Genomic DNA, 27,853 nt, shown 5'->3' with positions numbered 1-27,853 from the left:
CTGGGGAGCAACTAGTAAATGGAAGATCTTTCTCTATCACTCTCTCCTTCTCTCTGTAAATCTGCCTTTCAAATAAAAAAATTTTTAAATTTTGTATCAGTGTCAATCTTATGTTATCTATGGTGGGAACACAAACTTTTTTTTTTAATTCCCTCAAGTTTTTCTAATGTGCATCCAGAATCAAGAACTATTGATACAGAGCGAACCTGGAAGGCAATTCAGAACTACTGATACAAAATGAACCTGGAAGCTAGTTCAGGAGACAGGTTCTGAGCTCACCTCCAGCAACATGTACTTGGGTGTAAGGCTGTGGGGAGAAGGGAGCGGGCCTCAGGGACTCAGGGCCAGACAGGAAGAGTGGGTAGGGTAGGAGGAAATTAGGTTTCCCTTCTAAACTCAATGTCTGAATTTGCCTGCTGGATTTTGTTAGTGTTTCCAAGAACAATCAAGTTAACTCTTGTAACAAAGTAAAACACCTATAATGATGAAAATGAGTTGTGTCTTGAAAGATAGTCCATTGAATGGCAGGAGTCAGTTCAAAGTCCCATGGGACCCAGGGAGGTGGCTCGTCCCACCTGGGAGGGAGGAGTGTACAGGAAGTGTCCAGCAGGTGAACGCTACAGGGATCTCTTCCTGAAATGATGTCTTTGCGGGCTGACAAGGTCCTCAGTTTACACAGCATTCGTCTTTGGAAAAGGTTACAGCAGAGAAATGACTGCACAGCGAGTAGTGACCTTTGGCCTGCTGACCACTCACTGTCATCCCTGGGGTTAAAAGGAAGGAAAACACCCACATTTCGGTAAAAAGACCCAGGTGTGATTGGTCTCTGACTTGCTATTATCAGCGAAAACAGATTAATGAGCTCTTCGATAACAGGCAACCGGTCATTTGTTCCTGACACTGGAATACCAGGAAGATGAGTTAGGCTTGGCAGACCAAAGTTCAGCTCTGGGGCACCCTGGGATGCGTGTGTGTGGATGGGGGTGTGCAGGGCAGTTTACAATATTAGACAGCAATGTAGCCTGCTGAACTGGGAGGGAGAAGCTCCAACGTTTCCAGCACCTTCCCCTAGCAGTGAGGCGTAGTGCGTGTTTTGGGTGTAGTCATCTGACAGATTCCAGACTGAAATCCACCTCTGTCCCATCTCAACAGCTACTACTTGCAGTCAGCTTTCAGATGCTGGCAGGTAGGTGTTTGCAGTTGCGCTTTCTTCATCTGTCACGATGATGTGTTAGGTGCGGAATACAAGGCCAGAACTGCCATGATTAAAGATGACCAGTGTCATTGGGGTCTGTTCTATATGAACAGCAGCACAGTGAAGTGTGATCATCAGAATGGATTTCGCAATCTTCTGTGACTGGGTCACAGTCCTGCTGCTGTGGCTCCTTGACTGTAGAACGATTCTCACATCCAGGTCCTCACCTACAAAGGAAGAATCATAAGCCAGCACCTGCTCTGAGGGCGCTACGGGGGGCTGAATAAAGCAAGGAACACAGCAAGAGTTCTGAACAGGCACACACGGATCCACCACCACTGTGTTCTCTGCAGAGACCACCAGGTACATTTTGAAAGGTGAGAATCCTTCTCTAAGATTTATTTATTTAAAAGTCAGTTATGTGTGTAGAGAGAGAGAGAGAGACAGACCTTCCATGCACTTGTTCACTCCCCAAATGGCCACAATGTAGGAAGCCCAGAGGCAGCAGCTTCATCTGGGTCTCTCGGGGTGTTAAGCACTTGGGCCATTAGCACGCTAGCAGAGAGCTGGGTCCGAAGCAGAGCAGCCAGGAACTCCAACCTGTGCCAGAACGGGATGCCAGCACTGTAGACTGTGGCTTAACCTCTGTGCCACCGTGCCAGCCTCGGGAGAACAGTGACGCCTCTCTCCCTGTCCTGAGGGGTGGCGTCAGGAGAAGGTATTCTGATTCCTGACACCTCTTGAGGCTTTGGGGCTTTCAGAGTGTGATCCCACGGGTGACAGAAACTTGGGGCCATCTCTAAATAAGAAACGGAGTTTTGTAACTGGCTGTGCCGTCACGGGAAGGGAAGCCTCCCACCACTCTCACCGTCCAGGTCCTCCTCCACCCTGGTTCCAGTGGCGCCAGCAAGCTACAAACAAGGTGAAGAATGAGCAAATGAACACACTTGTCAACATCAGGTAATTAAATCAAGACAGGACAGGACAGGTTGGGACGTGAGCGTGGGCTGAGACCTGCAAGGTCGGAAGAAGCCAGGTAGCTGCAGGCCGGCACTCAGCTGTACAGTGAAAGAGCCAGCCTGGCCGAGGAGGTCTAGCTGGGTGGAAGGCAGGCAGGGAAGGGAATGAGGCAGACAGCTGGCCAGGAGGTTTGACTTTTCTCTCTAGAGGTCGGGAAAAGCAACTGAATTTTAAGCAATGACTCTAATTGTGTCTTTTTATTATTATTATTTTAAAAGATTTATTTATTTTTATTAGGCAGATATACAGAGAGGAGGAGAGACAGAAAGGAAGATCTTCTGTCCAATGGTTCACTCCCCAAACAGCTGCAACGGCTGGAGCTGAGCCAATTTGAAGCCAAGAGCCAGGAGCTTCTTCCGGGTCTCCCACGTGGGTGCAGAATCCCAAGGCTTTTGGCCGTCCTCGACTGCTTTCCCAGGTCACAAGCAGGGAGCTGGATGGGAATCAGGGCTGCAGGGATTAGAACCGGCTACCATATGGGATCCTGGCACGTGCAAGGCGAGGACTCTAACCACTATGCTATCGTGCCGGATCCAGATTGTTTCTTTTAAAATTTTTATTATTTTTTAATTTTTTTTTGCCTGTTTTCACAATTTATATTTTACAAGTCTCTTCTGGTGACTGGGATCTTCAGTGGAGCGTGGGCCTGAGTGTACCCTCTCACCAAGGCGGTGGGAGGGAAGCAGACAACGACCTTGCCCCACACTAGGCAGAGCGCTTCCTCCTCTCAGCTGATGTTCCCGGGCAGCTCGCCGTACTCGCCCCTGGCAGCCGAGGTGGCAGAACCTGCCACCGGCCCACCGCACTCGCAGCCGGAGGAGCCTCCATCAGGATGCCGGTCGCCGGGCCCCGTGCTCCCGTTTGCCCAGAGCAGCCAATCACCAACGAGGAAAGCGGCCAGGAGGCGGCACTCTCGCTGCTGCGGGCCTAGTCATTGGCTGGCAGCCGCGTCGCTCGGTCGGGAGGGCCACGTGACCGTCAGGGCCGAGGGCATTCGCCCGGGTCGGGCTTCCGCGCCACTTGGCCAGGCCCTCCTTTCCTCTGTCGGGTGTGATCCTAACCGCCTCCTCCCGGGGCAGGACGATGGGCGGGGAAGGGGACGGGCCGCTTAAAGGGAGGCTGGCGCCCGGCCGTGCTGCTTCTGTTGGCGCCGCGCTGTCCTTTCAGCCCGGCCTCGGCGGGAGACTGGCCACGGGAGCCTGGGCGCGTGCGGCGGCCGGGACCCGAAAGGTGAGAAGGAAGGGACGGTGCGGCTCCCACTCGGGTGGCGGCATCTCCCAGGCTCGTCCTGAGGGAAGCCGCTACCTACAGTTGGCGGGCGTGGTGTTGGGGGTCCCGGGTCGTGTGCTGTCGGGGTTACCGCGCCCTGGGGTCGGGCCGGGCTGTGGGGACCCAGAGCTGATCGCTCGCCGCCCTGCACATCCACATCGCATGCAGAGCGCCCCGCCCGCTTTCAGCCGCTGCTGTTGGGGCCGCATTTCCCTGCCCCCGGAGCGGGGGACGGAGCAGATCAGAGAAGGACAGATGGGGAGAGCGGCCCGGAGAGGACAGGAGACGGTTAGCTTGGTTTCCACACTGCTTGATCGCCTACAAAGTCGGAACCTGTGCTTCTTCCAGACCCATATGTCCTGAGGGCCTGAACCCATAGTGCTAAGTTCCTGTTAAGTACCCAAACCTCCCCCAGCAAGTCATTTGCAGAGCCAGGACTTGTACCCAGCTCTCCCACTCTTACAGAATGCGAAGCAGCGATCCTTGTTGTGACTGGAACCGTTCAGAACTTCCACCGTCCCCCCGGCACCTATTCCTTGCTCCTGCTTTCTTTCTTTCCCTCCTTGGCTCTTTATGTGAAATCTACAACTCCTGTGAATATCCAGGATGGAGCTAGGCAGAAATGCTTGCTGTAGGGTAAGCAAGGGAGAGCCAGACCTGGTGCCGAGAGGTAAGCACATTTTCTTTTCTTGAAGAATCTGAAGGGCTGGCAGGGAACAAAGGTTACGTGCCGGGCACTGTGCTGGGTCCTTGGCTTGTGGGAGACTTTCATGCGCCCTGCAGGTTAGATAGTGTCATACCCATTGTACAGGGCAGAAAGTGGGAGCAGAGTCCAGTGATGTTTCCACCTAGCACCATCAGCCAGGATCTGACCGGACAGCCAGGCTTCCAGACCCCAGATAGGACCCTCGGCCCACTGTCGCCATGGGACCGTGGGTGTGGAGGCTTAGATTTGCAGGAGGCTGCCCCAAGAATCTGCATTTTACCAGGCTCTCTCTTTGTACAACTTTGTACCGCGCTGCCTCCTAGGGGAAGGTCTAGAAATGGACAAACTCAAGGCTCGAAGTTTCTAGGGTTAATATTTGAGGGTAGTCATTATGCATTGAGTGAGCACAGACCCCAGATTGCTAGTTGCTAGTTGAGGTTTTGTTGAATTGAGCTGCATTATGGAGTGTGAGGTGGAAGGGGAGGGACGAAAAGGAAAAGTGAGGAGGAGTATGGGCTGGGAGGAAGGTCAATGGTGAGGGTATAGCAAAGCCCAGGCTCAGGAGTGTCCGGCCAACATGGGCTCAGGAGACACGCATGGGGGTGGCCGGAGTGCTGTTTTGTATGTTATGTCTATGAAGCAGCTGACCCACAAAAGAGAGAGCGTGCCATGACTAGAAGAGAGAGGAGCATTCCAGCTAGGAGGGAAATGTATGGAGAAAACAGGTGCTTGCTTGGCTTGTTTCCCTTTTCTCTATGATGCTAATTATTCTAACCAAAATCCAGATACAGGAGTGAACTTGATGTTGTTGCTCCAATGTATGTGTGCAGTAGGAGAGATAAAAGGCATGTCATTTTTTAAAAGAAGTATTTATTTTTATTGAAAAGTCAGATAGACAAAGAGGAGGAAAGACAAAGAGCAAGATCTTCCACCTGCTGATTCACCCCCCAAGTGACCACAATGGCCGGAACTGAGCCAGTATGAAGCCAGGAGCCAGGACCTCTTCTGGGTCTCCCACAAGGGTTGCAGGGTCCCAAGGCGTTGGGCCATCCTCTGCCGCTTTCCCAGGCCACAGGTAGGGAGCTGGATGGGAAGCGGGGCCCGTGCAGCACAAACTGGCACCTAAATGGGATCCTGGAGTGTTCAAGGCAAGGACTTTAGCCACTAGGCTACTGTGCCAGGCCCTGGTATGTCGGTCTTGATCCTTTTACCAAACCTCCTCAAAACAGTTTGTTATGTTATTAAAATTACTAGTAGATGCAGGAATGAGCAGAGTACTTGGCCACAGGTTAGTGCTTAGAACCAGTTCCTAAGATGTCTTAGCAAGAAACACACTTGGGACCTTGTGGTTTTGTAGAAAGCAAGCTAAACTTGGGAAATTGGAAGATGAGGTTTGAGAATCTGGTCCTACCAGTTGAGCAGGTGACTGAACCTTGACTTTTCTGCTCCTAGAGAATAGGAATTCATGCTGTGTCCTTCCCAGATTTATCAAGGTCAATATATATGAAATTTTTCTACAAGCAATGGGCAAGGCACTATTTCGATGTGTTTGAGGAACTATTTGTTTATGTGAAATTATTTTCCTTTTGGGTATGTAGCTGTTTCATCTTAGATTTCGTTTGATACTGGAAACAGTTTTGCATAATGCTTGTACTGCTTAAACCTCGTTGCGGTTCTTTCTGTTTTGCATTACAGGTATTAATGTTGCTTGTTGTTTGTGATAACCGGAAAATGAGAAAGTTTTCTCATCCGTATTTATCTGAATAACACTTGTTGTTTGTTTTAATAATTATAAATGGAGCCATACATATAATGTGGGACATTGCATTAGGTAATGGATTATGCACAAAGAGGGTGATGTGTTGTTAGCCTGGAAATATTCTATAGTTTGGGAAGCAGAACTTGGTTCTTATTTGTCTGTTTTTTAAGGTTTATTTTACTTGAAAGAGTTACTAGGGGAGGCAGTGAGGGGGCAGGGTGGTGTGGGAGACAGAGAAAGAAATCCTCCATCTGCTGGTTCTCTTCACAGATGGCTGCAACAGCCAGAGCTGGGCTGATCTGAAGTTAGGAGCCAGGAGCCGCTTCCAGGTCTCCCTCGTGGGTGCAGGGGCCCAAGTTCTTGGGCCCTTCTCTACGGCTTTCTCAGGACATTAACTATGAGCTGGCATTGGAAGAGGAGCAGCCAGAACTTGAACCAGAGCCATGTGGGGTGCTGACACTACAGGTGGAAGATTAGCTTGCTATGCCATCATGCCATCCCTAGTATGGTTTTAAATACTTCTGAGTACTATGTTGGGGAAGCATAGCCTGAGACGTTAAAGGGCCCCTTATTCTACGGTGTTTGAATTGGGTCTTGTAGCATTAGCTCAACAGAAACAGAAGCCCAAAGGAGTTAAAGTTTTTGTGTTTCATGACCTACTGATTTGAATACCTAGTGTTGGGGAAAAGCAAAAGAAAGGCAGATTCAGACTTATTTTTTAGAAGACCATACGATAGTGTTTAGAGTTTATTTAACAGAAGTTAGGGAGCCTGGCCTCCTGTTGTTAATGAATGCCCCTTTGGAAGAAGCAGTTAGCAGAGTGGCAATTTTGAAATAGTTCAGAAAAACGAACCTGTGTGTGTGGAGAGTTCAAAAGAACAGATGCAACAAGATGTTAACAGTCGGTGGGTCATTGAATACATGGGCTGTGAAGGTGCAGGTACTCTGTATTTTTTAACTTTCAAATTTCTAAAACGCTTAGTTAATCAAGAGATAGGCTTCAGGTCTGAGTTAGGCTTGAACTGAAGTTATGTCCTGTGCTTACAAGTGGTATATGAGCAATGAAAATTTCTTTCCAACCTGCATGGTCCCACAGTTCACACCCATTCTAGCCTACTTTAACTGAGGTGTTTTGTTTTGTTTTTGTTTTTTCCTGAAAGAGGAAATTTATATTTGGTAGACAGCTTGTTGACAATAATATTGGGTTAATGTCAATATGTTAAGTTTTTTCCAAACTTTTGGATCTCTAGATTATTGGGGGTTGATGCTAGCTAGTGTGTGATGTCTAATGGTGTGTACACCTCCAGGGGCTGGGCAGGCACAGCCCGCCAGAAGGAAAGGTGCAGGGCAGGAGCTAGAGGTTCTAGCTCTGGCTCTGCCCTGAAACAAGCAAAATGAACCGACTATTCTGAACCTTTATTCCTTACCTAAAAATAATGAAGGTTATATTTTATGATCTCTATCTTTGAAGTCCTGTGATGCAGGAAAATTATCACTCCCTGACTTGATCCTGAAATGGAACTTTGTCCGAAAATTATCACTTCCTGACTTGATCCTGAAATGGAACTTTGTCCGTGAGAAATAGACCCATGGTTGTACAGACAACTGTGGTTGTCTAGATTCCAAGTCTCCTGTGTGTGACTATGGATTGTGCTCCTTGTTGAAAGCAGGCACCAAATACCCAAGCCTGGACATCACATAATACAGCAGGATGTCAAGCTCAGTTTTAAATGGTGTTTCTTAGGAAAACTGCGGTATGTGATTAATACTATGTTATCCAGTATATATATTTAATGAATCATGTTTTAAAACCAGATACAAATAATCTTAGAAAAAAGGAGTAAACTTTCTCAGTTACTCTCTCTCAAGATAAATTTTGATCATTTGAGGACTTATGAAATACATTGTTGAAGACTGCATGTCCAGAGTAACAGTATGTGAAGATTTCCGTAGGAATTGCAATAGAATCTTACACAAGGCAAAATGCTTGTGTAACAATATGTAATCAAACTAGTCCCTCCCCGACACCCATCAGACAAAAATCAGATTAAATAAAAAAGAACACCTTGGTGTAGTCCACATTCAAGGAATTCACCATGAAGTGTGTTTGTATGTACATGCATAGTACTCTCAGCACAGTCAAGATGGTGTAGGTATCCAACACTCCCAGAAGTTTCCTTGTGCTCTGGAAACAACCACTGACATGTTTTCTGTCACTTTAGAGTCTTGCATTTTCTAGTGTCTGTCTAAAGAGAACTTTACACTGTGTATTCTTTTTCTTTTGTTCTGGGTCTGACTTTTTTTTTTTTTATTTCATTTTATGACACAGTTTGATAGGTTCTGGGATTCCCCCAAACCCTCCCTGTATGTTGGGTTCCTCCACATTGTTGCAGTAGTACAGTTAATATCCAGTCATAGTTCCTTCATTGAGGGCATGTACCATGCATAGAGTCCAGTGTCCTGTTGTCCAGATAAATTCAACAGTTTCATTGGGTGACCATCCCTGGTCTGAAAGTATAGCTGGCAGAATATCATCCTCTCCAACGTAATGCCACAACACAACATCAATAACAATTTATAACATCATGGAGTTAATTGACATGGTATTGTAAAACCAACATGTTAGAAAATGTAAATTCTTAACCACATCCTATGACTACTTCATTGACATTTCAGTTTTAGCTTATTCACAACCAGCTGCTATACACCTTAAAATGGCTATAGGGTACTATTTAGCTATCTTGTGTCTATTTTCGTTTTTATGTTTAGCAGCTTATAGTATTAAAGTATGGTTTTTACTGAACTTAGCAAATTTTAGGATAGCCCAAACAGGCTTATAACCCTAACAAGGTATATGTTAACACTTGAGGCGCAGAACAGTTTTAGGAGGGGTGTGCGGCGGAATCTTCAGTACTTTAATGAGGAGTAACTAGTAAGGTATATGTGAGTCCAAGCTGACCATTTCCTGTCTGTTCTACACTTTCCTTATTGATCTCTGTCTATCTGTTCTAATTTTTGGCGGGGGGGGGGCAGGGTGTGCCAGCCCTATTTAAATTTTTGAGGAACCACCAAAATGTTTTTACACTATGTATGCAATTTTATGTTCTCAGCAACATTGTATTAATTATTTTGGGGGGTCAACACATTATGCTATCGTGCTCGGCCTTGGGAGTCCTTTCTTTCCATTCAGAGAGCCACATCACAGAAGACTCAGCTCCTGTGAGTCTTACAGTGTGGTGATCTTCCGTGCATGTAGCGAGTTTGAGGATCAGACACAGCTCTCTGCATGAAGACCCTGTCTTGGTTGTACCTGCTTATGGTCTAGTTTTGTTTTTCTGAATCTACCTTAAACTTTTGCTTTATCTGCAGAAGGTGAAAAGTAAAATATAATTGTATAATGGAAAAAGTGGGATAATATGAGGCCAGAAGATGAAAATATAATTATATAATAAGTGATTTTCTCAAAACCCTTCAGGGCCTGTGTTCTGCCTGCAGATGAAGGTCTTATTTACTTTAAGGACAGAGAGAGAGCTCTTCCATCCACTAGTTCATTGCCATCTACAGTGGCTCGGGGTGGACAGGCCAGACCATGAGCCTGGAATTCAGCCTGAGTCTTGCCTAAGGGTAGACCTAACACCTGAGGTGTCACCTGTTACTTCCAGAGTTGAATGTCAGAAGGAAGCTGGAATCAGAGGCAGAGCTGGGAGTTGAACCTGGACACTACCGTATTAGATGCAGATATTCCAAACAGCCAGCTTAAGCTGCATCAGAGGCCTTCCCATAAGACCTTGGTTCTTAATGTGGCATCAGAGGCTCTCCAGGATCTTCTCCAGGTACTTTCACAGCCTTTTTTTTTTTTTGTCACTGATTCCTCCTTCCCCCTCCCATAGCGTTCTGTGCTTTTAAATCTAACATTCTGGAGTATGCCTTCAGCCTGGCAGTTGAGACAACTGAATGCCACATCAAGACTTGGGTTCAGTTTCTGGCTCCTAATTCTAGCTTCCTGCCAGTGTACACGTGGGTATAGGCAGTGTAGATGAATAATGAGATTCTTGTCATCCATGAGAGAGATTGAGGACCACCTTCTGAGCTACTAGCTTTGGCCCCAAGCCCATCCCCAGCCATTGCAGGCATGTGGGATGGGAGATGTCTGTCTCTCTTTGTCTTTTCTCTCCCTCTTAAAAAAAAATAAAAAATGTGTAAACATACTATTCTCATTTTCTATTCATTTCCACCAACCTTGTAATGGTTAATATTTATATTTACTTCTCTGTGATCCCTTTGGCTTTGACCCAAACTCTAGAGCTGGCTAAGGTAGGTTCTGTTCACAAGTCCTTGTAAATTATTCCAGTTCTTTCAGATCTATTCCCTGCTTAGGTGCTAACATCGAAGCAGTCAGCTGCTTTCATTTAACCTTGAGTTTGTAGTGTGCACACACAGTTACAGCAAAGCATGATTATGGGAATTGAGGATTCAGACTGATGAGTGAACCAGTTCTGCTTCTGGGACTGTTTCTGGGTGAATATCTCATTTCTGGAAGCTGGAGCTGTGAATGAGTGTAGAGGAGGGGACAGATGGGATGAATTTTAAATTGATACTGATGGATCATTCTAGGTAGCTATAGGTGAAACTGAATCTGTAGAGTGGCTGAATTTGAAGTTGTTTCGAAGTATCTGAAAGTAAAGAAACTAATTAAATAGATAATGGTAATACCACACTCAAGAAAAAAACTATCCTGGGAATCCTAAAATAAGAATCTTATTACATAAGTAATTTACAGCCAAAATAAATTCCTAGATTGTGGAGATTCTTTTACTTTTTTTCGTAATGTTTGTTTATAAGATGTGGAAATCATAGACATACAGGGCCGTACTTAGGGATAAAATGAGTAGGGTAGGGAAAAGTGGGAGAGAGATGTTTCTACGTTCACCTTGTGTCTGTGGGAAGAGAGCGTCCCTTCCTGTTGCCTGGTGTCCTATGGACCTGAAAGGGGAGTGGTTACATTAGACCACCTCAGAGTCCCAGGTGAAGGGGAGTACTAAGTGGGGAAAGGGCTCATTTGATTGACACACAGGCAGACTGTGTTACATAGGGTGGGTGAAATGTGGCTTCTAATTTATGACCCTCTTCTTGCTATTGCCAATCCCATTTCATTTCCCCCTCAGAGATTTTCATCCATCTTAAGAGTTGCCAAAGGATGCAGACTCATACGTGCTCTGCAGCTACTTCCTACTGATTACGGACACATGCCTTGCAGGTCCCAGGTTTGGAAATCTCTCCTTATCTCATCTACTCGCATCCATCTCATGAGCTGGAGTAGTACCAGTCAGTGCCAATAGCTGAGTGCCACTGGGGGAAGTTGTTAGCCTCTACAACAGACAGATCCATCAATCTGCATGTGCAAAATTGGAAGCATATTTCAAGTAGATTGCTCCCTAGAAAAGGAAGATTGTACTCTGTTGTTTCCCAGATATCAATTTTCAAATATCAGTTTCCCAAGCAATGATAGACTGCTTCTGTGCAGATTGAAAAACCATGAATTTTAGCTGCAAAGATCATTAATGAACCTTTCCATGAACATGCTGCTGTTAGAGTGGAGGTGGCAGATTCCGTCAGTGACTGCACAGGCTCTTCCCTGCTCTACAGTTTAAAGCGCCAGGCTTCTAGAATTGGGTTCATGTGCCACATCAATATCTATTAATGTTCCATTAGAGGAATTCCCCAAGGAGTTCTCTCACCTATTACAGTTGCCAGAGAGGATCAAGAGAAGAGTTAGAACTCCCACTGGAGAGCAGAGCTGATTGAAATGTGGGACAGACTGAACCAGTCTGCTGTACATACTGGCAAGCATGGGAACCAGAGCAGGGAGTGGGCCTGGTGGGAGTTGTTGCAAGTTGCTCTGACTAGGCTTCAGCTCCCACTGGTTTGTGTGAGGGCCGAGTGTGCAGTGGGCAGGATCAGGCTAGACTCCAGCACCCATTGATTCATGTAGAAAACAGGATTGGAAACAGAACTCACCCAGCAATTGGAACCACCAGCATGTGCATAACCTCTTTGGGGTGCCAGACTTGGAACCTCAGCTGTGAAGAGAATTGCAGGTTCCACGATCTGACCATGGAGTGCATGTGTCAAAGCTGAGCCTCTTCAGAAGCTCAGACAGAGCAGTGCACAGCATACCCAGGTGCGCATGGAGGATATGGCAGTCCTTCAGAACCTGCAGAGGACACCTAGTACCACAACAGAGGATGGAGGACAGAACAAATTGATCATCTACCCCAGCCATGTGTTGGCAGTGAAGATCTGGGCAAATAGAGACTCTAAAGTGGACTATGTCAGTCAGTGGAGTCTGAAGAGATTCCATTGTGCTTGGGATGGTGAGATTGACAGCAATTCAGAACTGATGAACTATCCAAACTACTGGAGCATCTTGAGCATGCCTCACCTCAGGGACCCTGGGATGGTTGGAGGCTGGGTGGGGCTTCTCCCTTTATCCTCCTTACCCCAGATACAGGGGAAAAAAAATGTGGAAACAATGGTCTTACCCACTTTCTTGTAGCCCTTGACCCTTTCTGCACTAATCAACTATGTAAAAATTATCGAAATAAAATAGCAACTAAAAAAATTTTGAGGGCCCAGCGTGGTAGCATAGTGGTTGCCTTGCATGTGCCAGGATCTCATATGGGCGCCAGTTCTAATCCCAGCAGCCCTACTTCCCATCCAGCTTCCTGCTTGTGACCTGGGAAAGTAGTCAAGGATGGCCCAAAGAATTGGGACCCTGCACCTGTTGTGGGAGTCCTAGAGGAAGTTCCTGGATCCTGGCTTCGGATTGGTGCAGCACCGGCCGCTGCGCTCACTTGGGGAGTGATGGAAGATCTTCCTCTCTGTCTCTCCTTGTCTCTGTATATCTTACTTTGCAATAATAAAAAAAATTTTGAAACATTTGTCCCACCCACCTTCTTCCATGCCTCAACCCTCCCCATCCTATTTGGAGACCTGTATGTGCATGCATACATAAACTTTTTCTGTAAGTATAGGCTCTGTTAAATTTAGGAGATTTTTGTAATTATTACCACTACCATTTAGTCCATTCCTAAAAGAATGGAGAGTTTTGGGTATATAATGATATTATTAGCTGAAGTAAAATTACTTTTTAAAAAAGACTTATTTATTCTTAATGGGAATAACAGGTAAGATCTATGGAGAGGAGAGAAAGATGTTCCATCCACTGGTTCACTCCCCAAATGGCTTCAATGGCCAGAACTGAGCCAATCCAAAGCCAGAAACCAGGAGCTTCTTCCAGGTCTCCATGTGGGCGCAGGGACTCAAGGCTTTGGGCCATCCTCCATTGCTTTCCCAGCCACAAGTAGGGAGCTGGATGGAAGGTGAAGCAGCTGGGTGCTAACATAGGATTCCAGCACTTGCAAGGTGAAGATTGGAAATTGGTCAGATTCAGCTAAATCAATACTGTAAGCTGAGTGATGTCCTGTCAGAACTCTTAGAAAATCACCCCTGTTCGATCAGCAGAACAAGCAAGAGCATTGCTGTGAAGAAGGACGCTCTGACCAAGTTCCTCTATGCATTTTTCTGTTTTAGAACTTTGACTAACTTTGTCAAAACACCCTCCAAGTAAGCAGATATTAGCATCCTCTGACCTTTAGAAAATTAGCAAGGAAAACTTCTGAGTCCAGAAAAACTTTTGCGATGACCTTTGTGCTCAGCTACTTGGCTTTTCCTTAGAGAAGGTCACCTTGCCTCTTGGTATCCATTGCTTTGATGGTGATTTGTCTTCAGATTGTACTGGTAAATCCAGGTTTCATCACCTCTTACAATTCACAAGAAATGCAACTTAAACCAAAGAATGAATACATGTAATACTGGCCAGCAGTAATACAATCAGCGTTAATATCTGAACGTTTTTATTTCTTCTTCCTCTTTAAAAATAATTTTTTTCTGACTTTGGGCTTCCCAGTGCAATGACTCAGTGGCCAAATCTTCACCTTGCACCTTGCACACAGGCGGCCCTGCTTCCCATCCAGCTCCCTGCCTGTGGCCTGGGAAAGCAATCAAGGATGGCCCAAAGCCTTGTGACCCTGCACCCACGTGGGAAACCCAGAAGAAGCTCCTGGCTTCGGATCAGCTTGGCTCCAGCTGTTGCGGCCACTTGGGGGATGAATCAGCAGATGGAAGATCTTCCTCTTTGTCTCTCTTCCTCTTGATATATATGACTTTCAAAAAAAAAAAAAGTTTATCTTGGGCCCAGCTTGATGGCTTGATAGCTTACTAGCTAAATCCTTCCCTTGGCAGTGCCAGGATCCCATATAGGCACTGATTCGTATACCAGCTGCTTCACTTCTCATCCAGCTCCCTGCTTATGGTCTGGAAAAGCAGTGGAGAAAGGTCCAAAGCCTTGGGACTGCACTTGTGTGGGAAATATGAATGAAGCTCCTGACTTCTGGCTTTGAATCAGCTCAGCTCCAGCTGTTGCTGCCATTTGGGCAGTGAGCCAGTAAATGGAAGATCTTTGTTTCTCCTTTTCTGTGTAAATTTGATCTGCCTTTCCAGTAAAAATAAATAAATCTTATAAAGAAAAAGGTTTATTTTACATTATTTGAAAGGTGTTACAGAGGGAAAGGAAGAGAGATCTTCCATCCAGTGATTCACTGCTCAAGTGGCTGCAATTGCCAGGGCAAGGCTACATCGAAGCTGGGAGCCCAGTGTTACTTCTGGGTCTCTAATGTGGTGGATGCAGGTGCTTGGGCACCTGGCCATCTTCCATAGCTTTCCCAGGCACATTGGCTGGGGAGCTAGATTGGAAGTGTAGCAGCTTGGACTCAAATCAGTGCTTCTATGGGTACTGCAGTTGATAGCTGAACCTGTTATTCCACAATGCTTGCATGTATTAAGTTTTTTTTTCCCTTTCGTTTGTTAAATTCTGCTTCTGTGTTTCAGCATAGGTATTTTCTGTTGATCTGTTTTTGAGTTCATTGATTCTTTCTTTGACTCTGTTAAGTTACTGGTAAGCCTGTCCATCTCTGTTACTTTTCACCTTCAGGCTTTTCGCTTGTTTCTTTTTTAGTTTCCATCCCTGTATTGTACTTTCTGGTATTAGGTTTTTCCTTTTTCTTTCTCAATAGCCCTAGAGTATATGGTTTGGATTTACTCATTTCTTTTTCTTTTCTTTGGCATGTCTTAGGTTTGCAAAAGGCTTTTGACCCAGAGCTCCCTGAGTGCCGCTCCAGAATAGAACCTTAGTGTGCTCAAGCTAACTCGGAGCTGGAGCTGAGAAGACAGGAGACAGCTGCAGTCCAGGAGAATCCAGGAACACAGAGCTACAGAATACATCCACCAAGCTGATTGGCCTGCTCAGGGTCAGTGGTCACCTAAGTCTCTTCTTTTTTTTTTTAATTTTACATCTTTTTAAAATTATTATTATTATTATCATTTTATGATACAGTCCATAGGCCCTGGGATTTCCCTTTTCCCTTCCCCCACCCACTGAGTTCCCCTATATGATTACTAAAGTTTAGTTCAAAGTCTCATTTTCTTTATTCATTTCACATGACTATGAAAATGATGGTTATTCTTATTCAATCTTAACAAAAAAAAATGTGGGTTATTTTTTTCAATTCTTGTGTTCTTGAAGAATGGGTAAGAGGGTCCTGGATTGAAACACTTTAATAATGTTAAATTTATGCAGCCTTACAAGGGACCATTTTTCTTTCTTTTTTTTTTTTTTAATTTATTTTGTTTATTTCAAATTCAGAGAAAGAGAAGAAAGAATCGGATGGGGAGGGGGGAAAGTACAGTGATTTCTCCATCCATTGGTTCTTTACCAAATGGCTACAACAGTTGGGGCTGGACCAGGAACCAGGACCTTCATCTGAGTCTCCCATGTAAGCGCAGGGGTCCACTCTGCTGCTTCCCCAGGCATGGCAGCAAGGTGCTGGATTGGAAGTGGAGCCGGCACTTGAACCACAGTGCACATGGGATGCTGGCCTTGCAAGCTGCAGCTTAACCTGTTATACCACACAACCATCCCCAAGAGCCCATTTTTCTAAATGGGGTAGGCATTTAGCCTAGCGATTAAGGTGCTTGTGTACCAGATTAAAGTATTAAGTTCAGGGTTTGGCATGATGGCTCAGTGGTTAAATCTTTGTCTTGCATGTGCTGGGATCCCATAAGGTTGCCAGTTCGTATACCAGCTGCTACACTTGCCATCCAGCTCCCTGCTTGAAGCCTGGGAAAGCAATAGAAGATGGCCCAAAGCCTTGGAACCCTGCAGCCACATGGCTGACCCGGAAGAGGCTCCTGGCTTTGGATCAGCTCAGCTCTGGCCGTTGTTGCCATTTGGGGCGTGAACCAGTGGGTGAATCTTTCTGTCTCTCCTTCTGTTTGTGGATTTGCCTTTCTGTAAAAATAAATAAATAAATCTTAAAAACCTGAGTTCGATACTGGCTGCAGCTCCTGATTACAGCTGCCTGCTGTGTATATGTGAACGTGGGAAGCAGCAGTTCGAGTAATTGGGTGCTTGCTCATCCCAATGGGAGACCTGGATTGAGGCCTTCACTTCAGCCAGTCTAGTCTTCGCCATTGTAAGCATGGAGGAAGTGAACCAGTAAGTGGGGACTCTGTCTCTCTGTTTCTCAAATAAGGAAAATAAAAAATAAGGAAATAAAGCTGGAAACTTCCTGAGTCTCCCATCTAATATGTCTCTAGTATATCTAATGTCTCTGAGTAGCCAGTTACAAATTTGTTATTACATCTGTTTCCTTTATTCAAAAATTTCATAAGATTGCTATCAGAGTTACTCTGCTACGCTAGCTGATGTTAACCCTAACGAGAAAGACGTCTCTCCTGGTCCTGGTTCTGTGGCATAGAGCTGCTGTCTGCGGTGCCAGCACCTCACATGGGCATCAGTTAGAGTTCTGGCTGCTCCCTCTTGATCCAGCTCCCTTCTTATGCACCTTATAAAGCACAGAAGATGGCCTAATGACTTGGACTCCTGCACCCATGTGGGACAACTGGATAAAGCTGCTGGCTTATGCCTTGCCCTACCCTGGCCATTTTGGCACTTAGAATGAACCAACAGATGAAAAGGTTTAACTCTTGACCCTCTTTTTTTTTTTAAGATTTATTTATTTTTGTTGGAAAGGCAGATGTACAGAGAGGAGGAGAGACAGAGAGAAAGATCTTTCGTCCGATGATTCACTCCCCAAGTGGCCACAACAACTGGAGCTGAGCTAATCCAAAGTCAGGAGCTTCTTCTGGGTCTTCCACACGAGTGCAGAGTCCCAAGGCTTTGGGCCATCCTTGATTGCTTTCCCAGGCCACAGGCAGGGAGCTGAATGGGAAGCGGTGCTGCCAGGATTAGAACTGGTGCCCTTATGGGATTCTGGCATGTTCAAGGTGAGGACTTTAACCACTACACTGTTGCACTGGGCCCTCCTTTTTTTTTTTTTCCTTAAAGACTTTATTTATTGTTATTGAAAAGTCAGATTTACAGAGAGAGGAGAGACAGAGAGAAATATATTCCATCTGTTGGTTCACTCCCCAAATGGCTGCAACAATTAGAGCAGAGCTGATCCAAAGCCAGAAGCCAGGAGCTTTTTCTGGGTCTCCCATGCAGGTGCAGGTCCCAAGGCTTTGGGCCATCCTCAACTGCTTTCCCAGGCCACAAGCAGGGAGCTGGAAGGGAAGTAGAGTAGCTAAGACACGAACTGTTGCCCATAAGGGATCCTGTTGCATGCAAGGTGAGGACTTTAGCCACTAGGCTACTGTGCTTGGCCCTCTTCCTCTATTTAAAGATTGATTTGTTCTTACTGCAAAGTCAGATCTACAGAGAAAAGGAGAAACAGAGAGAAACATCTTCCATTCTCTGGTTCATTCCAAAGTGGCCTCAATGACTAGAGCTGAGCCTCCTCTGGGTCTCCCATGTGGTACAGGATTCTAACTCTTTGGGCCATCCTGACTGCCTTTCCAGCCACAAGCAGGGAGCTAGAAGGGAAGTGGAGCAGTTGGGACACGAACCAGTCAACCAGCACCCATATCGGACCCCTGTGCGCGCAAGGCAAAGACACCAGCCACTAGGTTACCAGGCCAGGCCTTCTTCCTCTCTTTAAAAAAAAAAACAAACACTCTGACTGCTGGGAAAATTCCTACTTTAACAGAAGATTATGATTAGTACTATAATATGGGAACAAGGGCTATGGGATTGGGAGGGTGTAGTGATTGACTGATGCTATGTAGAGGCAGTATCTTAAGTGGGTTTTAAAAAATGGTTAGGATCTTGACAGGCAGTGAGGTGGGTGGCCAGTCTGAGCTGTGCAGACAGGTGTGCAGAGGCTCTAATCTGAGCATTATTTGGTAAAGAATTTACACTCTTTAGAGACTAATTCTTTTCCCCCCACTTTTACTCTTGTTACAAGCCTTTGATTTCTCCTTTTAGTTGATTTTGCCTCATGTATTTCCTTATAGTTCTTAGTGATAGGTACTAGTTCTGATGTTCAGAGATGTAGGGGTCACCTGTGTACCCTCCAGTTGAAAGAACAGGGTAGCATTACTGCCCATTCAGCCTGTTTGTGAATGCTTGCTTGAGTGATGAAGGGCCTTGCTGTGTATGATGTGAGCTGTGCCCAGGGGCAGACAGGTGCATTCTAGAATCCCATGGAATGGACCAGAAACCTCCTACAGAGTGTATTAGACATTTGCCCCATCAGACTTTCTTGACATTTGTTAGATTTAGGCACCCTCTTAACAACTTCTCCTCCTCGCCCTGCCGAATAAAGGAATGTTCTTCAAAGACCCAAACAGTATGCTCTAGTTTTCTTTTATTGTCAAAAATATTTGTCGCCTGCTTTTTCTTTGTGTTTAATCTCAGTAATCAGTGGATTATTTGAAAAGGAGCACACAGATATAGACACAGACGCACGCACAGGTGTGCATGTATCTGCGACCATCTTCTTTCTCTTTAAGTCATTTCTTTTTCCTCTTAAAAATAAAAGATTTGGGCCCGGTGCAGTGGCCTAGCAGCTAAACTCCTCACTTTGAATGCGCTGGAATCCCATATGGGCGCCAGTTCTAATCCCGGCAGCTTCACTTCCCATCCAGCTCCCTGCTTGTGGTTTTGGAAGACAGTCGAAGACGGCCCAATGCTTTGGGATCCTGCACCCATGTGGGACACCTAGAAGAGGATCTGGGCTCCTGGCTTCGGATTGGCGCAGCACCGGCCTTTGTGATCACTTGGGGAGTGAGTCATTAGACGGAAGATCTTCCTCTCTGTCTCTCCTCCTTTCTGTATATCTGACTTTGCAATAAAAATAAATATAAATCTTTTTTTAAAAATAAAATATTGATTTTTAATTTTATTGAAAAGGCAGATTCATACAAAAAGAAGGAGAGACTGAGAGGTTTCCCATTTCTGGTTCACTCACCAAAGGGCTGCAGTGGGTGGAGCTGAGCCATTCTGAAGCTGAAAACCAGGAGCTTCTCCTGGTCTCCCACATGAATACAAGGGCTCAAAGACTTGAGCCATCCTCCACTGCTTTCCCAGTTGATAAGCAGGAAACTGGATCGGAAGTGGAATAGCTGGGAAACAACTGGTCCCCATAATGGGATGCCAGCGCCATAGGCGAAGGATTAACTTGCTGTGCCACCATACCGGCTCCTTTCTCAGAGACTTCTAATAGGGGAGAAGGTTTGGGAGTAGTTCTGTTTTGCTGTGCACCTGAAAAGGCAGCATATAGAAAGGAGTAGAAAGGCTGCCCTGATACATTTTCTGGGGAAAAAGATTGCATGGAAGGCTCAGCCAGGTTTGAAGACAAACCCTCAATGATTGGTTCTCAGTATAGGAGAATTCTTAGACGGAGCCAGTTACATGCTGTGTCTTAGCTGTTTATATTCTGATTTGGGTCTTGTCATTTCCTAACCCTGAACGAGACAGTTGAGGCTTGATGAGGAGAAGTGCATATGAGGTACCAGCCCCCAGACTGAATTCTTCTTAATTCCTTGTGTACAACAAGTACAAGCGTTAGTCTATGTGAACATTGAGATATACTTCACAGTTGATACTGATGTTTTCTCTGGGGTAGGAAACTGAACCGCCTCTCTCCAGAAATGTCTTCAGAAGAGACTGAGCAACATGACCTGTCACCTAGGGACTCAGCTGAAGGAAATGACCAGCTTCTATCTGGGGTCGATCCAGAGCCTCAAAAAGAATCAAGTACTGACTACAAGCAATTTGAGACCAGTGATCACTGCAGACCTTATTCTAGGATCCATATGGAACCTCAGGAGAAATCAAATGCTAACTTCAAGCAGTTTGTTATCAGAAAGCTACAGAAGAGCTGCCACTGCAGTCGAGCCAAAGCAAAGAATTTGATTTTTGATTTCCTTCCTGTTTTGCGGTGGCTTCCAAAATATGATATAAAGAAAAACCTTTTAGGAGATTTGATGTCTGGCTTGATTGTGGGCATCTTATTGGTGCCCCAGTCCATTGCTTATTCCCTTTTAGCTGGCCAAGAACCTATCTTTGGTCTGTACACATCTTTTTTTGCCAGCATCATTTATTTCCTGTTTGGAACCTCACGTCATATCTCTGTGGGAATTTTTGGAGTACTGTGCCTTATGATTGGGGAAGTAGTTGACCGAGAACTACACAAAGCTTTCCCTGAGACTATCCCTAATTCTACAGTTGGGACCACATTATTAAACCACACATCAGATATGGTTAACAAAAGTTACTATGCAATTAAAATTGGCAGCACTGTAACATTTATGGCTGGAGTTTATCAGGTAAGAAAAACTGGAACAGTTTTTTTTTTTTCCTGGCAAAAGTAATCACTATTCATAAAAAATCGTATCTCTGAGAGATGTTAGGGATCATAGTGAATATTTGAGATACATGAACATTTGAGCCAAAAATGAAAGGTTAGGTTTTCTCACCTAACCTTTGGTTACCTCTTAACCCGGCGAGTTTCCGTCAACCATGTTTTAATTATCTGTTTGTAAAAATTTAGATAAGAAGTGATCCTTAGACTTACTACTACAGACAGCTCTTTAATTTTTTGAAAATCAGATAGTATTGGAGGGAAAGAGAGAAAGCTCCTATCCTGCTGGTTCGATCTCAAGATGCCTATAAGAGCTGGCGCTGGCGGGTCACAGCCAAGAGCGGGCAACCTAATCCAGGTGGGATCGCAGGGCTGACGGAGACCCAGCCACTTGAGCCATCACCTGCCTTCCCCCGGTGTGTGCATCAGCCGGAGCTCGTCTCGAGGGTAGCCCGAACTCTGACCCAAGCATTTCTGATAGGAATGTGAGTGTCCTAACTGGCATCCTAACCTCTAGGTCGAACAGTCATTCTGCAACTTTTTTACATGTCAGGAAATAGCAGATTAGGTTGAGATTGAGCATGGATGGTTTTTGACAGATTCAACATGAGCAGTCAGGCAAGTAGAAAATAGTTCAGTTGAGGCCAGTGAATAAACTGTGAGTTTGGATGAGTTGCTTAGCCCTATAAGCATCAATTCCTGTCTTTGTAAAATGAAGATTGGTCTGTAAGTGGATTTTTCTAGCTCTGATATTCTGTATAAATTTTATTTTTTATAATCTTTACATATTTGATTAGGGTACAAAAGGTCAAGGGCTAGAGGAAACTGGGTGAAACCATTGTTTTGACATTCTCTTTTTACGTTCCTTATCTGGGGAGAGGGGAGAAATAAGGGGAGAATCCCCACCCAACCTCCCCACCATCCCAGAGTCCCCAAAGTGGGGCATACTCTGAGGGTCCTGCTCAAGTGGCTTTGACACTTCAACAGTTCTGTATTGCTGCCAGTATTTCCACTCCAATCACGATAAAACTCTCCGGACTGCACTGGCTGACATAGTCTACCTTAGAGTCTGTTTTCCCAGGTATTCACTACCGACACATGGCTGGGGTAGAGGAGCAATTTGTTCTGTCCTCCATCCTCTGTTATGGCACCAGGTGTCCTGCAGGCTCCATTTGTACTGCCATATCCTCCATGTGCACCTAGATATACTGTCCATTGCTCTAAGCCACTGAGGAGACCCAGCTCTGACACGTGCATTCCACAGTCAGACCATGGAACCTGCGATTTCCTCCATGGTTGGAGTTCTGAGTCCAGTGGTTCAGTTGGGGGGATTCCCAAAGAAATTTCATCTGGGGTGATCCCAGACCTGATTCTTGTGTGTGTTTGCCAACAAAGGGTCTGGCATAGTCCATCTCCCAAATTGGCCTATGTGCACACTATTAGTCACAATTGCTGGGTCATTTGTCTTCCAGCCCTGTTTTCTATGCAAATTAATGGGTATTGCAATCCAGCCCAATCCTGCCCACTGCACACTATGCCCCTACGCAAACTAATGAGAGCTGAAGCCTAGTCAGAGCAACTTGCAACAACCCCACCAGGCCCACTCCCTGCCCTGGTTCCCATGCTTGCCAGTATGTACAGCAGACTGGTTCAGTCTGTCCCACATTTCATTCAGCTCTCATACATGTCAATGGGCATTGTAGCCTAGTTCAACCCAACCAGCCCCACTATCCAGCCCATACATGTGCTGGTGGTTGCCACTCTCTGTCTAGCCATGCCTGTCCCAGTCCTGGTTTTTATGCTCTCCAGTGGGAGTGGCAACCCAAGAGGGAGGTGCCCACTGTTCCCTACTGGCCCACTTCTGGATCTTGCACTTTCCAGGTGATACTGCGGTTTAGTTCTATAAAGTTTTCCCCCTGTGCCAGTATCTGCCAGCTGATGCTGTGGCAAGGCCCAATCAACCCTCACCCCCTCTGGCTAATGCATGTACCAGTAGGTACAGTCCACCCAGCCTGGCTTGTCCCTGATTCAGTTTACATGCAGGCCACCAGATGTTGTAACCCTACCTTGCCTGGTCTGCCCTTAGTCCCAGCTCTTACACTTACCAGTGGGAATAGTGGCCTAGCAGGGGAGTTCCCTGCAGCCCTCCATCGGGTTCACCCACTCTCCCCCAGGTCTCACATGTGCTGGTTGGGTACTGCAACCCAGTCTGATATAGCCCGCCACATCTCAGCATTTGCCAGTGGGTGCTGTAGCCCAGCCCAGCCTGGCCACCCCAATTCCAGCTCGTGCTGGTGGGGACTACCGCATAATCAGCCCAGCCAACCCCCAGTCCAGGCCCTAATGTGGACTGACTGGTATTGCGGCCCAACCTGGCATGACCCACACACCATTCTGGCTCTTGGATTTGCCAGTAGGTGATATGAACTGGCCTAATCTGGCTTGCACCAGACCTGAACCAAAGGTAAACCTGTGGGTACCATAACCTGGCCTGATCTGGGCTGTTCCCTTTCTCAGTTCTTGTGCTTACCTGCAGAGACTGCATCCCAACAGAGGAATTGCCCAGCTCCTCCATCAGAACCTCTCTCCCAGTGCCAGATCTCACACACACCAGTGGGTCCATGGCCCATCCCTGCTTAGTCTGCCTCCTGTCCTAGCAGGAACAGTAGCCTTTCCTGACCATCCTTCACCCATTTTGGTTCTTACTGTTGGGTGCTGTACCCCAGCCCAGCCAAGCTTGGTCTATACCCAGATACAGCTCATGCATGGCTCCAGCAGGGACAGAGACCTAGCCCAGCCCATCCTATACCCGTCCTCGTTCTTACAAGCTCCAATGGGTGCTGGAGTCTAGCCCACTCTTGCATTCCACATCAGTCTGACTCATAAAGATCTTCAGGTCTTTCCCCTCCAAACCACCAAGTTTCAGTCCCCTCACTTACCTGCAAGTACAGTAGCCCTGTCATTGGGTGTCCCTCAGGATTCATTCCTCACTTACACATATAGTGGCCTTATCCATGGATTTCCCGAGGCAATAATTCCATACCCCCAAGATCCCAGAGCTCACTACTGGGCGGTCAGCAGGCAGAGCCCGGCACCTGATGGTTTACATGCTGGCTGCCCACAAGCCCAGGACTCTCCCCTCAGCCTAGCAGTGGTAGATGGGGAGCTAGGATCCCCAGCAGGAAATCTGGGCCAGCACATGTACCCCCAGCCACAACCACATAATGGGAGATCCAGTCACCTGCGCCGCTGCTCAGGCTTATCTGGACTCCGCCATAGCTCTAGTATTCTTTATCATTCTGATGATGTGTCTCCATGCCAGAAAGATCGGGGTAATGCAAAGTTTAGAAGCTGTTTTTCCATTTGTATTTATCTTTATATTTTTAATATCTTATTTATATTTAAGGCGTACCTTCTTATATCTGTTTATATCTTTCCTTCCAGGTAGTGATGGGCTTCTTTCAAGTGGGCTTTATCTCTGTCTACCTCTCAGATGCCTTGCTGAGTGGATTTGTTACTGGTGCCTCCTTCACTATTCTTACATCTCAGGTCAAGTATCTCCTTGGGCTCCGCCTCCCTCGGAGTCATGGTGTGGGCTCACTCATCACTACCTGGATCAATGTCTTCAAAAACATCCATCACACCAATATCTGTGACCTCATCACCAGCCTCTTATGCCTTCTGGTTCTTTTGCCAACCAAAGAGCTCAATGAGCACTTCAAGGCCAAGCTAAAGGCACCAATTCCTACTGAACTCATTGTTGTTGTGATAGCCACGTCAGCTTCTCATTTTGGACGACTAAACGAGAAACACAATTCTAGTATAGCTGGACATATTCCCACTGGGTTTATGCTACCCAAAGCACCAGACTGGAAGCTCATTCCCAACGTGGCTGGAGATGCAATAGCTATTTCCATCATTGGTTTTGCCATCACCGTATCACTTTCTGAGATGTTTGCCAAGAAACATGGCTACACAGTCAAAGCGAATCAGGAGATGTATGCCATTGGCTTTTGCAATATCATCCCATCCTTTTTCCACTGCATTACTACTAGCGCAGCTCTGGCAAAGACTTTAGTTAAGGAATCAACAGGCTGCCAGACTCAGATTTCCAGCGTGGTAACAGCCCTTGTTCTTTTGTTGATCCTCTTGGTAATCGCTCCTTTGTTCTATTCCCTTCAGAAATGTGTCCTTGGTGTGATCACAATTGTGAATCTGCGGGGAGCCTTTCTTAAATTTAGGGACCTGCCCAAGATGTGGAGGGTTAGCAAGATAGATACCGTTATCTGGTTTGTCACTATGCTGTCCTCTGCACTGCTAAGTACTGAAATTGGCCTGCTTATTGGGGTGTGTTTTTCTATGTTCTGTGTCATCCTGCGGACCCAGAAGCCCAAGGCTTCCTTGCTTGGCTTGGTGGAAGAATCTGAAACCTTTGAATCCATGTCTGCTTACAAGAACCTTCAGACGAAGCCAGGTATCAAGATTTTCCGCTTTGTAGCGCCTCTCTACTACATAAACAAAGAGTGCTTTAAGAGTGCTTTATACAAAAAAACTCTGAACCCAGTCTTAGTAAAGGCAGCTGAGAAGAAGGCAGCCAAAAGAAAGCTCCGAGAGGGAGCAATAAACCTTGGGAGCGCACAGGTTGAAGTTTCAGCGCACCTTTCCCCAGATCTGCTGGAGCTGCATACTGTCGTGATTGACTGCAGTGCAATACAGTTTTTAGATACAGCAGGCATCCATACACTGAAAGAAGTTCGCAGAGATTATGAAGCCATTGGTGTCCAGGTCCTGCTGGCTCAGTGCAATCCCTCTGTGAGGGATTCCCTAGCCAGGGGCGAGTACTGCAAGAAGGAAGAAGAAAACCTGCTCTTCTATAGTGTGTATGAAGCTGTGGCTTTTGCAGAAGAATCTCAGAAGCAGAAAGCAACATGTATCTCCAATGGTCTGAGCCTGGCCAGTGATAATATGGATGGAACGGAAAATGATGTCTAGTTGACAGTTAAAATTTAAAGTGTGCAACACTTATTAACCTGTTGGCTAGACATTATTCTTCCTTTGAAAACAAAGGCCTTTGCTTACACTCAAATGTATTCGAGCTTGTTAGTTGAGCAGAATCCAAACAAAAACATTGTGGTTTCAAGCTTTCTTGTAAGTAGAAAATATTCATGAATGCAGTAACCCCAAACCATATTTACCAAATTTTTTTTGAGGTGCTGTATTACACTTGGAATGGTCCTTCTCCCGGAGGTAAAAGAGAAGTTGAGATTCGCTTTAGAAGTACTGAGCTGCCTCACCTTTGCTTGGCTCTGGAGAACGATGAAAAAGAGGTGGGAGAGAATGTTGCCCCTGCCCTTGCACTAGCAGGTCAAGAGCCTTTGGAACACAAGGTTATAACAAGACAGGTTTGTTCTTAATTGTGCTGCTCTGTTCCCAAGTTTTGCTTCTCAGGGTGCAGTAGGATCTCTGGCTTTCTATAGGAAAACCGCACTCCTGCTCTTTCAGGCTGGGAGCTATGGCACAAGGCTCTGATGACAAGATAGGTTTGTGCTATCTTGACATTGGGCTTTGCATTATACACAGCCTCCTTTGTGATACAGCTGTGGGCATGCCTTTTTATGCAGGATAAAAGGTAAACAAAGAACTCTTCAGAGTGAGAAAGAAGACAGTGGCAGACATCCTTGTGCTTTTCTGTATTCTTGCTTCTGGAGAATTCTTCCATTAAGCTTGCCTTAGCTTTCAGTTATTTTAGTATTTTCCCACGGATTCTGTCCTAACCTGGTCTGTCAGTGGCAGCCCCGCCAGACAAGTGGGGGAGATGCTTCAGCAGTTTTGAACAACATTTTTTGAAAAGTGAACTGAAGCCAAACCGTCACAGACAGATTGCTAAAAGAAATGACTTACAGTTTCCCTTAAGAATTGATTCACTAGGGCTGGCATCTGGCCTGGCAGTGAAGACATCAGTCTCTCAAAGCAGAGTGGCTGGGTGCAATTCCTGCCTGTAGCCCCTGACTGCTGCTAACTAACATGTAGCCTGGGAGCCAGTGGTGATGGGTGATCCCCTGGCTGTTTCTGTCTCCCTGCTTTGGCCTTGGCCCACCTGCTGCCAGATAAGATGCCGTCTGGGGAGTTAAGCGGTAGATAGGAGTTCTAGCTCTGTCTCTCTGTCTCTGCCTCTCAAACTTTTTTTTAATTAAAAATTAAACCCAGAACTTAAAAAAAAAAAAAAAACAGCATTCTTAGCAGGAAATTTATTTTTATTTATATCTATGGATTTTAGCAAAACTCTGCTGGGGATTGATACTTTTTTCCTCAACTAGAAGATGCTGTAAGAAAAACTTACTGTAACCAATGGAAAAGAGTTCACAGAAATGACAGTATTTTCAAAATTTTTTCATAATTTGTAGACATTTTATGAAAACAAAGTTTACTGCCATGCATCCTGTTGACATACAATAATTATTGACAGTGATAGCTTTTAACTCTTTGGGACTAGTGGACTCATTTATGTGACATTGAAGGATATCAATACATGTTTAATGCAAGCCTTATAATTCATCTAGTACTGGCCCAGCAAAAGAATTTTTGTCAAGTCAGAGAATTTAGAGGAGTCCCTCAGAAGGAAGTAGTAACAAAATTTGACCTTTGCTTAAGGTTTGTGTCCATATGAGCTTTTAAACAATTCTGAAGCTTTATGCACACAATTAGCAAATTCTTGAATTGCATTCTAGTTTGATCTGTCCCATCTACTTGGATTAAGTGATTCTGCTTTTAGAAACCATTTGCAAAACTCTTGAAGATTTAACTAGAATTGAGGTTTACCCTCTCTGCTTGGGTTGAAGCCTGTCTGTACTTGCACGTTGTTAAAGTGGTTTTGATTGCTGGCATTTAAAGCAATCACACCTGGAATTTTGTGAGCCTCGTGCACCAATAACAATATGCATGTTTTCATTTGCTTCCTTGCACAAGGCTTGGGCTTCAGTTTATTAGGGGATACCTTAAAAACTTTGTTGATATAAAAATACCTTACCCTAAATTTTTTAGTGTAAATAAAGCACTTCCTCATTGCTTATGGACAAATA

The 27,853-nt window shown here is 45.6% G+C and overlaps 1 protein-coding gene across 2 annotated transcripts; it reads left to right on the top strand.

Moving 5' to 3' along the window:
• The first annotated feature begins 3,221 nt into the window (after nt 1–3,221).
• On the top strand, nt 3,222–26,960 carry SLC26A2 (solute carrier family 26 member 2). Of its 2 annotated transcripts, XM_040972690.1 has the most exons (5): nt 3,222–3,445; nt 5,643–5,683; nt 15,143–15,317; nt 20,037–20,739; nt 24,219–26,960. In XM_040972690.1, exons 4-5 carry the CDS (start codon nt 20,062–20,064, stop codon nt 25,764–25,766), a joined length of 2,226 nt encoding a protein of 741 aa, XP_040828624.1. In that variant the 5' UTR covers nt 3,222–3,445; nt 5,643–5,683; nt 15,143–15,317; nt 20,037–20,061; the 3' UTR covers nt 25,767–26,960. The 2 variants fall into 2 exon arrangements, with proteins under 2 accessions (XP_040828624.1, XP_040828620.1); XM_040972686.1 differs by lacking the exon at nt 5,643–5,683.
• The last annotated feature ends 893 nt before the right edge of the window (nt 26,961–27,853 follow it).

The sequence above is a fragment of the Ochotona curzoniae genome, unplaced genomic scaffold, assembly GCF_017591425.1.
Source record: "Ochotona curzoniae isolate NIBS_2020 unplaced genomic scaffold, NIBS_Ocur_1.0 contig_1, whole genome shotgun sequence".
In the NCBI taxonomy this organism is placed as follows: domain Eukaryota; kingdom Metazoa; phylum Chordata; class Mammalia; order Lagomorpha; family Ochotonidae; genus Ochotona; species Ochotona curzoniae.
This window is presented reverse-complemented; position numbering and strand designations above follow the sequence as displayed.